The sequence below is a fragment of the Thermobia domestica genome, chromosome 7, assembly GCF_964235325.1.
Source record: "Thermobia domestica chromosome 7, izTheDome1.hap1.1, whole genome shotgun sequence".
Lineage (NCBI taxonomy): Eukaryota > Metazoa > Arthropoda > Insecta > Zygentoma > Lepismatidae > Thermobia > Thermobia domestica.
In genome coordinates, this window is record NC_137460.1 from 107,450,743 (window position 1) to 107,463,013 (window position 12,271).

The 12,271-nt window shown below is 37.7% G+C and overlaps 1 protein-coding gene across 1 annotated transcript in view; it reads right to left on the reverse strand.

The window, feature by feature from the left end:
* Positions 1-12,271, reverse strand: part of LOC145690311 (uncharacterized) — a 44,225-nt gene that overhangs the window by 14,353 nt on the left and 17,601 nt on the right. The window contains exon 3 of the mRNA XM_081765088.1: positions 3,320-3,387. Within this exon, the coding sequence (XP_081621214.1) occupies positions 3,320-3,387 (68 nt within the window). The remainder of the gene's footprint in view (positions 1-3,319; positions 3,388-12,271) is intronic.

Genomic DNA, 12,271 nt, shown 5'->3' on the forward strand with positions numbered 1-12,271 from the left:
AAAATTAATTAGATTATTTCTTAAAATAAACATATGTAAATTTAAACCATGATTATTATGTTGAAAGGATACTCGAATTTCTATCTTTACTTTTAATTCACAACACTAAAACTTTATGAACATATAATACATAAACAGTGGCACTTCACTTTTAATAACCAATAATTTAGACCCATTTAATAAGAAAGACGCGGATGTCGCGGTAGACACGAATCATTCGTTATATTTCGTCACTCGGTAAATTTTCGTAATTCACTAACACTTTATTCACTTTAACACTGGAAAGGGAGACTGTATTGGGTATCCAGGGGTGTTATCCAGTAGGTTGCGGGTTGCTCTCCTCTTATCCTCCTTGTAACGAATTGAATGGTATGCCGTTTTCCAGATCCATGTCGCCAAAACAATTTTATTCACACATTACAAATATTACTTGACATTATTCGTACACTGTAATTGTTTGTTCTAGGTACTAATGAAGAGTTTACTAAACGTATGTAACAAATACTTCATTTTTGTCGTATGTTTTTACCAGCTAATTCATTCGTGGTTGCTTCCCCGTGTACGTAAGTCAGACTAAAGCACCTTTTCTTTCCGTCTCGTCTGGTTGCTAGGCAAAAGAATTGGTTCGCTACGCAGTTTGGTGATGTCAAGAGCTAAAAATAGCTATGACAGCCCATAGACAGGAATGTTTTGAGACGACGTTTGTCCATTGTGCTGAATTTTAGCTCCTTATATGGGAAGGAGAGAGGAAGTCTGCGATCTCCGTGGCAATTGAGACGCACAAACATATATGCACATTCGTTTGTTGGCTGAGAGAAAAATTCTTGGAAGCACTATTATGCGAGGTTCATTTAAAAAGTTAAAAATTTCTTCTTAAAATTTGACTGAGCTGAACCGTATGGTTACAATTCTGCGTGCGGAAAGCAAGTATTTTGGACGTTAAACGTTAAAAAAAGCATGTATCGAATATCAATCATATGACACTAATAACAAGAAAGGAAAGTGTAAATCAAATACATTGATATTATGGAAAAAAATAAAATATGGATAGTAATATGCTCACAAACAAAGTGAGCATGCCGGTAACCAGCCCAAAAATGTAGAGGGGGCCCGGTAGAAGTTAGGAGGGAGCCGATCCAACATATTATATACTTCATCACTATATTATATTTCATTTGTAAGCCTTCGTGAAAAGTGTAAGGGGGCCAGCAAAGCTTGAGGGGGGCCGGGGCTCCCTAGACTTCAGTGAATACGGGTCTGTGAAGAGGATATAGCAGTACGCAGGAAGTAAACTGTAAAAATAAAAGTGCACGCAAAGTGAAGTCCGTAGATGTTTGTGTAGTGTTGGTTCTATTTCTATGGTGTATAGATTTTTAGTTATAGAGTGATTACAAATGTTGTGCGTCTCTTGCGCTTTCGACACTGTAGTTCTTATAATTTAACCGCAACTCACTTACCTCCGCCGGGTACGGTGGCTGTGTTCGAGAGCTTACCTCAGTTGTGAGGGTCTCTGGTTCGATTCCAGACCACGCGAATTTGTCCATGAATTGTGTCGATGGATTTCTCAAGGTTCACCTGTTTCACCCTATATTCTCGTTTCACTAATTATGTTTTTCATAATGGTTCACTTTCACTAATCATTCTTCTCGGTTGGATGTAAAGTAGCAATTTTATTTCACTTTCGTCTGCCTCCACTTTCTACAGCCTCTACACTTCTCAGTGCCCGTATCAGAGCCTCTACACTTCTCAGTGCCGTTAAGTATCAGAGATATTCAACCATTTGTTTTTCATTAAATTCACTGTTCCCTAACATTGGGCCAATGATCTATGCTACTTGGGTGGTGACGAAGAAAGTTAACTTGTGCATAAATCGTGAAGGACCAAACATGGAATTACCCGGTGGGAAACGACAATTCGTAGAAATTTATGTTTTCTTATAAGATTCGTCATCTTTCCTTCTTTAATCAATGACAGAGGGTTCGCCTCTAGTTTGAAGGGTTCCTAGTTCGATTCTCAACCATGCTAGTTTGTGATGAACATCATGTGCGTTGGTTTTCTCGGGATTGCCCGTTCCGTTCCACATTTTCTTCGCAAATTACATTATCATAATTTACTTTCATTAGTCATGTGTCTCTTAGTCTAAAGAGTATACTCGTGGGGCATAAAGATATGCATTTTATTTACTATGTGTGGATGCATGTTTTTGCCCAGTTATATACTTCCAACTTAAACTCGCAACCATATTCGGCAACTATCATAATTTCCTACAAGAATCTTTCACTGCACTGGTGATATAATTTTATACGTCCCTTGCAAGAAGTGTAACTTACATATTTGCCTGAATGTTAACTATTACGCGTGATTGAATAAAGGCTTTATCAAATGTATCAACTTTCTTCCATTTTGACCTCACCAAATGTCTATTGTACAGTTTCCATCAGTTTGTCTTATGTTCGGCAATGTGGCATGGAAGGAAGGTGTGAACCCGGCCTCTGTATATGCAACGCATGCCAAGACGGCAACAGAGGATATGGCTAACATTTGACTTCCACAAATTTAATATCTGTCCTTGTTGTGATGGGAGTGGAACGGATTCTCCTTAAGAGGCTCTATCACTGCGAAATTAAAATACCGCTAATTTTACAGTAATTACGTGATATCTTCAAATAGATAAAAGATAATTGGAAAGTGGAACAAGACCTCCCTAGACAATGTTATTTTGCGTGAGTTACCGTTATCATGAGTCACCTAGTAACTTTCCGTTTGCAGTTATTTAGAAACGCGAAAATAAATGCCGATTTTTTAAATGGTTGAAAATCGAAAGCAGATAAGTGAGTCGTGATTACGATATCTCACGTAACATAATATTGTCTAGGGAGGTCTTGTTTCACTTTTCGATTATCTTTTATCTATTGGAAGATATCACACAATTACTGTAAAATTAGCGGTATTTTAATTTCGCAATGATAGGGCCTCTTAACTCTCAGTCAACGAATTCCATGAAGCAGTTATGGTATGCTGGTAACCTTGAATGGCCCCCTTTTACTAGTGAATGTTTCTGGATGAGCAAGTGTGGTGCCTCAGATGATTAAACCATTTTCCTTTCATCAGGTGGTGCCACTTCACTAGAATCAACACGATACTCTGGCACATGGAAACGGAGACTCCACTGATAACAACGCCGGCTAAGGGGTTCTGCTTCAACTAAACATTGTTGCCAAATCTGTCAATGTAAATTGATTAATATTCTACAACAGCTAATTATTGTTTGTCTTTTTATTCTAATATTTTTAAAGGTGGTACAAAAATTTTAACTAACCTCAATTCCCAAGACTTCGGTATATGTAAGTTTTCCTCTCTCAATCATTTCGAATATTTTTAGAAATGCTGAAGAAAAAAGTTTTAATTAGTAGAAACCACAGAATATTTACTTTTTTCAATAATATTGTACTTATACTTTCAAAAATAATAATTTAAATATAGTCCCCTATCAGGGGCGCCCGAAGATTTTCTAGAGGGGGCCATCTCCATGGTTGCTATATTACGTCTGGTATTTAATATACATGGTTTGCTATATTACGTATACCTTTTCATGAACCAGAGGGAGGCCCGGGCCCCACCCTGCTCCACCTTCGGGCGCCCATGACCCCCCATATAATTCTTACCATTTATGTGTTACTCATTAAAAAGTATGAACAGTAAATTCTAAATGCTTATAAGAACGACTATATTTACACGTAAAGGATATATATATTTTAATGTCACACCCGTCTCGAAAGGGTTAATATAGGTATTACTCTATGGAAATTAATACGTTTCGGATTGATCATGGTTATGATTATAATGAATTCTTGATAGCCCTTTTGATAGCACATAATAGCATTCTGCAATTAATGGACATCCAGGAAAAGGGGCGTATCCAACGTATACAACGTTCTGAGAGAAAAACAGTTAAAATATTTTAATAACTAATTATACATAATGTAACAATCACAACATAACTAGCTCAGTTGACTTTTGAGTGTTGTTGCCTCTAAAACTATAGTGAGGCTCCAGACTTCGGTTGCCAATCTATATTAAAATATGCTAAGCAGCGTTGCATGTACGAAATGTACGATTTAGTTTGAATGGCATAATATTTTCTCAATTAATGTTGAAACTGGAAGTTGTAGTAGATTTGTGCTACTTCCAGTTTTAGTACGAGAGATTAGGGAAGATGGAATACATTCTTGAGGCACACAACAGAAGCAGAAGAACCAACGCACTGCACCGTACTTTATTATGAATAAATTTTCTATTGCAATTTTAATCTATAAAATTTCCCTATTTACCCAGAGGCTTTCCAAGATGCACGACAGACTATCTCATTCCGTGAGCCCCATTCCGTAACGGTTTGCCTCAATGTAATCCAAAATCTACGTTTTATTTTGCGCAAGCTTCTTATTGGGTTTTGCAAATTTAGCATTGCGTTACGCTCCGCAATTTTTGCGAGGCTGGTAAAGAATGACCCCTCATGTCCATGATGACCACGCATGTAACATTTGTAATCGCAATACAACGCATAAAATAACTGCTCTGCATATTAACAATAAAACTCAATATTTGCGTTACGTTGACACAGATCCAACGGAACGAGGCTCAGAGAGACAACGAAGAATTATTTTGGTGTAGATGTGAGATTTATAAATACATATTTATTTCACGATGTTTCTTTCTAAAGTGTGGAGTAAAGATTTTTATTCACACTTTCAAGACACTTTCCAACTTCAGAGTAAATACATTATGAAGATGTTATCACAAAGTTAGCAATATATAAAGTAGTAGTCCCCCCGTTATATCTAGTCGAGTCAGCAAAAATTTCTCGATTCTGATTGGCTGAGAGAGGTCACGTGACGTTAGGCACCGCCCACGCGGGAAATTCAAATTTTTAGGTCACGTGGTATGACGTCATGAGTCACCCTGCGGGGAAATCCCTCATTTTCTTTTATGACCAAGATTTTTGAAATTTGTTCCCTTTTACGGGTAAGATGTGTGTTTTGATACCTCATTCTGATTGGTTGATAGCTGTCACGTGATTTTAGACCCTGCGATATTTGAAATTCGTTCCCTTTTACAGGTAAGATGAATCCTTTGGTACCACGATGCTGATTGGTTGATAGAGGTCACGTGATCTTAGGCTCAGGGATTTTTTAAAATTCGTTCCCTTTTATGGGTAAGATGAGTGCTTTGGTACCACGATGATGATTGGCTGACAGAGGTCACGTGATCTTAGGCCCTGGGATTTTTAAAATTCGTTCCCTTTTATGGGTAAGATGAGTCCTTTGGTACCACGATGATGATTGGCTGATAGAGGTCACGTGATCTTAGGCCCTGGGATTTTTAAAATTAGTTCCCTTTTATGGGTAAGATGAGTCCTTTGGTACCACGATGGTGATTGGTTGATAGAGGTCACGTGATCTTAAGCCCTGTGACTTTTGAAATTCGTTCCCTTTTTACGAGTAAGATGAGTGCTTTGGTACCTCGATTCTGATTGGCCGACAGAGGTCACATGATCTTAGACCCGCCACACGGTGAACAGAATACGTGGGAAAACCCCTCACTCATTTGTTTCCATTTTACAGGTAAGATGATTGCTTTGGTACCACGATGTTGATTGGTTGATAGAAATCGCATAATCTTACACACCCACCCCAATGCTAGACATTCAGAGTGCTATGACGACGATCCACCCTAGACCTGGATTTTAGAATTTTGTTCCCTTTTATGGTTATCCTTAAAGTTCCCATGGAGGGTTCAACCTCCTCTTAAATAACCTTTTTGGTATCATGATATTGTACTGAAGTTTACATTAAATATTATCATTCTCTTTGGCAGATAAGATGATTACCAGCTTTTTTACCTTGATGGAGATCCTGTCCTTGAATTAGTAGCCTATGTCTCTGGAAGTAACAATGGTGAAAGAGAGGTGTCGCTTGTAGATTTCTTATAACACATTGTTGTGAGTTTAAGCGATTTTTTAAACGCTCAGTAAGCGCTTCATTAATGGAAACAGTGTTGCCAGATTTTTTTACCTAAACTGCTCCGATTCTTTTCGAAACGGTTCCGCAGAGTGCAAGAAATTTTAAACTAAAAAATTTTTCGAACTAAAAAAAATTTGTAACTAAAAAATTTTAAACAAAAATTTTCAAACAAAAAATTTTCGAACTAAAAAATTTTGAAACAAAAAAGTTTCAAATCAAAAAATTTTCGAACCCAAAAAAATTTCGAACTAAAAAAATTGAAACAAAATTTTGTCGAACTAAAACATTTTTTTAAAAACAAAAGTTTCGAACTAAAGATGTAAATCACATCTAAAAATTTTCAAATCAAACTTTTTATCGAACTAAACTTTTAAAATTTTCGAACTAGAAATTTAAACCAAGTTTTAGAAAAATCCTAAGAAATGTTTCTCCAGGAATCGAACTCAGGTCTTTCAAACCAAAGATGTGTATCCTAACCGCTTAGCTATGAATGAATTCGGTTTTAATAGTGCTTGGTGGGTTTCGAACCATGGTCCTTGAAAAGGATAAACTTATACTTTAAGAAAATAAATCTGACAGTGTAATGCTTCCGTTCGTGGATTAAAATAAAATGCTGATAGACTTCTTTGTGTGACGACATAGAAGCACATATGATTGAAAATGCAAACGTCAGCGGATCGTATTACTTTTTGTTTTACTACGAGCGTGTCAGCATGATTCATGAAAAAAGCAAACATTGACATTCTCGTATGGAATATGAGGAAAATGAAATGTCGTCACAGTTACGACAGGTAGTGACATGTAGAAATCATTTGGGATCGGAATTGTGATACTATTGAGAAACATGAATGACGTCACGATCGATTGTTACACATCGTTTTGGTTCGTGATTCATGACAAAAGCAGCGAGCGTTTTGATTGGTTCGTTGTGATGTCATTTTATAAATTTCCTCGTTTCTGATTGGTTGATGATGACATCGTTTTCACAGCGACCTAAATAAAAATCTAAATTTCATTTTTCAAATCCTACATCGCTCTCAACTATCGAGTGAAGAAGATCTCCTTTTAAAAGTGTTTTCATTTAAGCTTCATTGCACCGACTTTTTGTTCATTGAATTTGAGGTAAGTTCAGTGAGATTTTATTTGTTACCCAAGATTCGAAAATCATTTTTAATTAATATTTGTGGGGTGGATCACGAATACACTGTTTTACTTTTAGTACGAAGTATTTACGCTATGTGGAATTAGTGGAATGAGAAAGTGGGAGTACGAATCAGGAACCCCCACACATTAGAAGTAAGCACGATAAATGATATGGTTTAGCGTCCCTTCAGCTTAATGTTGAATGTGAACTCCCGTCGGGAATTGAGCCATGGCCAGAAAATGTGTATGCTTAGTTTTGAAAAGAATGCATTACAGAATATTAAAAACTATGCCTGAGAATAATATGGTTCGATACCCTTTGAAACCATTATTTTATTTTAGCGTCCCCTTCAGCTTAACGTGATATTCGAGCAACCGCCCGGGATTGAACCAAGGCCAGAGGTGTGTACGTCAACCATTTAGCTTAGTTTTGAAAAGAATGTATGATAACGCATGAGAATATTAAATTTCAAAAAAGGCTTGACAGCGATCCGATGTGGGAAAGCAAACCACACCGAGGATTGAACCAGGGCCTTCCACATCCGAACCATGTACGCTAACCGCTTAAATAAAAAAGAGTGCATGAATATTTGGTTAAAAGATTTACGCTATACAGATTTTGTTTCGACAATTACGTATGTGTTACGTTAATGGTTGGTGAATCTCTTCAACTTGCAAACGCATCATTTAAAGGTCGTTGTGAGTAGAAAAAATGCTTACGCGTGCTTTATCACATCTCAGTACTGTTGAAACATTCATTCATGCATTCTTTTTATCATTATAGAATGGCAGGTCAGTTACATGCTGATGTAATGGTCTCGAGTTTGACAGCAATAAAACACACATTTCAGTAACATAATTATTTTTAAAAAAAAACTTTGATTTCTAGTACACGTGCTTTCATAATGAGATTCTGAACGTCACCGCCAGGAATCAAACTCAGGACCTTTACATGAATTGCTTAGTTAAGAATTTATCATGAATGTTATGATTTCCTGGGTTAAGCGGTTAGCATACGCGCTTTTGGCGTGGGAGACCAGGGTTCGATTCCCGGCGGGAGCTCATGTGGTTCGGATTCCACGTTAATCTGTAGGTCCACGTCTCATATAGCCTCGCTGCTGAAAGGGACGCTAAACTAAAAAATCAAAAAATCAACTCAAATTCACGCTGCTCAATTCCTTTTTTTCATATCACATTTATCGCAATTGTACCTGTTTGTTTGTTTTCATTTTTTAACCATGGCCGAATCGGGTTTTACTGTTCGCAATGAAATCACTCGTCATTATAGACGATTTATGTACGTTTATGTATTATGAGGTGTACGTCAACCATTTAGCTTAGTTTGAAAAGAATGTATGATAACGCGTGAGAATATTAAATTTCAGAAAAGGCTTGACATGCCCCGACGTGGAAAGCAAACCCACCGAGGATTGAACCAGGACCTTCCACGTCCGAACCATGTACGCTAACCGCTTAGTCACAATAATAATAAAAAAAATACGCTATACAGATTTTGTTTCGACAATTACGCATGGGTATCGTTAATGTTTGATGAATCTCTTCAACTTGCAAACGCATCATTTAAAGGTCGTTGTGAGTGGGAAAAAAATGCTTACGCGTACTTTCTAACATCTCAGTACTGATGAAACATTCATTCATTTCATGCATTCTTTTTATCACTATAGAATGATAGGTCAGTTAAATGCTGATGTAATGGTCTCGAGTTTGACAGCAATAAAACACTCATTTCAGTAACATAATTATTTTTTAAAAAAACTTTGATTTCTAGTACATATGCTTTCATAATGAGATTCTGAACGTCACCGCCAGGAATCAAACTCAGGACCTTTACATGAATTGCTTAGTTAAGAATTTATCATGAATGTTATGATTTCCTGTTTATCAGGTGATTAAGATTTTTCTTTCTTCTTTTCTTTTGTAGTAAATTCACGCTGCTCAATTCCTTTTTTCCCATTACATATTTGTTTTACCGTAATTGTACCTGTTTGTTTGTTTTCTCCTTTTATTAACATGGCCGAATCGGGTTTTACTGTTCGCAATGAAATCACTCGTCATTATAGACGATTTAACATTGAAGGCAGAATGCTCGAAGTTCAATTCAACGCACCACCCGTAGGAACCGATATCATACAGTATGTACATAATAGTTTCCAAGCAATGCTGGACCATTTGTTAGCCAATGTCGACGATGAGGCGATGGTTGGTTTATCGGTAATATCGCCACGCAATACCAATAAGCCATTTTGGGTGAGTTTTCGCCAAGCACGAAACTTGACACTGGAAACGATGTGGGCCTCGTTCGAAAGAGTGTTACAAAGTAACAATGCATTTCTCCTGCACGAGCCATTCACCGTGCATTTTCATCGTGTGGATATTCCAAGAGGATACGGATATGGAGATCGTTTAGCACAAGGAATACTTCAAAATGAAGAATTGTTACGTTGCAAGCGTGGGATTGTACGTGTAAAAAATCAAGATTCAAGGTGCCTGGCGTACGCCCTTGTTATTGCTATTGGCCTGAAAAAATACAAGAATGCAGATATGAAACGACATAAGCAGTATCAATATCAAACAAAATGTATTGTGGACCATGAAGTGGATGCGTTATGTTCAAATGCAGGAGTGAATTTGGATCATGGTGCCAGTGTAAATGAAATACGACAATTCCAGGCATACCTTAAAGAATATAAAATTACAGTGTATACCAGTTTCTCAGGTCGTGACATCATGTACGAGGGGCCCAACGATGAAAATCGCACTCCCATAAATTTGATTTGTTTGGCTGGCCATTTTGACATCATCCAATCCTTAACTGCTTGTTTAGCAACCAAGTTCTACTGTGAAGCGTGCCATAAAAAGTATAGTAAACGCAATGAACATGTAAAAAATTGTCCTGTAACATGCTCCAAATGTCTACAGAGACCTCTATGCGACAAGAACCAAACACCGATATTTTGCAAAGACTGCAATCGTCAATTTTATGGGGAACAATGTTTTAATAATCATCGTAATATTGTATATCATCGTGGGGAACCTGTATGCAAAATGGTGAAGCAATGTACTAAATGCTACAGAGTTTATTCTTTTGTGCATACAGGACAACGACTTCATGATTGTAATGAGATCTTTTGCAATGTTTGTAAGAAGATTGTTCCAGGATCCCATCAATGTTTTATGCTTCCTGATCGACAATGCTTGAAACCAGGTGTTCCTTCACTCATGCACGCAAAGAAAGCCTTGTTGATATTCTATGATATAGAATCTATGCAGGACATGAATATTGGCGATAATACGTATGTACACATTCCAAATTTATTGGTTGCACAACAAGTATGTTATGCATGTGTTGAAAACAATAATATCCAGCAGTCTTGCAGTACGTGTGGTCAGCGCCAGCATATTTTCCAAGGAGAGGATCCAGTTTATGATTTTCTCCAGTACTTGCGGGAACGTCGTCCCAATATAAATAGGATTTTCTGTGTCGCTCACAACGCTAAGGGATACGATGGACATTTTATCCTAAAGACCATCGTTAGAACAATGCCAATGGAGACCTGACGTCATATTAAATGGGACCAAGATACTGAGTTTAACCTTGAATAATCTGACGTTCATTGACTCGTTGAACTTCCTACCTATGGCATTAAGCAAATTGTCAAAAGCGTTCAATTTACCCGCAACCAAAGGCTACTTCCCGCATTTCTTCAACACCAAGGAGAATCAATCGTATATTGGACCACTTCCAGAAACGAAGTATTATGGTGCAAATGAAATGGCCGTCGAAGACAGAAACAAGTTCATGCAGTGGTACAACGATCATCGTAATGACACATTTGATTTCCAGAAAGAAATTCTCAAGTATTGTATTCAAGATGTCAATGTACTGCGACAAGCATGCGTTTCGTTTATGACGTCATTTGAAACAGAAACCAAAGTGAATCCCTTCTTGGAGACGATCACGATTGCAAGTGCTTCCAATCTAGTATTCCGCCGGAATTTCCTCAAACCCAACACCATTGGAATTCTACCGGCACATGGATATCGATGGAGAAGTACCCAATCGATCGCTGCAATGCAATGGCTGGCCTACATTGAAAAAACCGAAGAAAAACAAATCTTACATGCGGCCCGACAAAAAGAAGTGTTTATTGCGGGATTCCATGTTGATGGCTACTACCAAGATCCTGAGACGTTAGAGGAGCACGTCTACGAGCATGCCGGCTGCTTTTATCACGGGTGTAAAGTATGTTTTACTACAGGCCGTAATCAGTCCATCTACAGCAATCCAGAAGACACCATGGAATTCCGTTATGAACGAACGCAAAGAAAAAATGCAAGACTGCGTGAATTGGGGTACATTGTACATGAAATGTGGGAGTGTGAATTTAATCAGTTCTTAAAACAAAATCCTGCAATGGTGACGTATCTGAAGAATCACCCGTACATGAACCGCAAACCATTAAATCCAAGAGATAGCTTTTTTGGAGGAAGGACCAATTGCGTGAAATTGTACCACCAAGTCGATGAAAAAGCGGGAGAAGTAATAAAATATTACGATATTGTCTCGCTTTATCCCTATGTAAATAAGTGTGCTAAATACCCTGTAGGCCATCCTAGAATTTATCTACAGGGTGATGAAAATATACCACCAATAAATAAAGTCAATGGTCTGATCAAAATGACGATATTACCAAGTCGCCATCTTTATCATGGTCTCCTGCCTTACCGATGTAACAAGAAACTACTCTTTCCACTGTGTGCTGCGTGTGCTGAAGAAATGAACCCAGACCCTACAGCAACGTGTACGCACAACGATCAGGAGCGGTGCCTCACTGGAACATGGGTATCATATGAAATACAGAAAGCAATAGAATTAGGATATCAACCGGTGGAAATTTTTGAAATTTGGGATTATGACATTGAACAATATGATCCCATCACGAAAACAGGTGGCTTGTTCACGGAACATATCAATACATTTTTGAAATCAAAAATGGAAGGGTCTGGCTGGCCCAGTTCCTGTGTCACCGAAGAAGACAAAACAAAATTCATACAAACCGTCCTGGAGCGTGAAGGTATTGCATTGG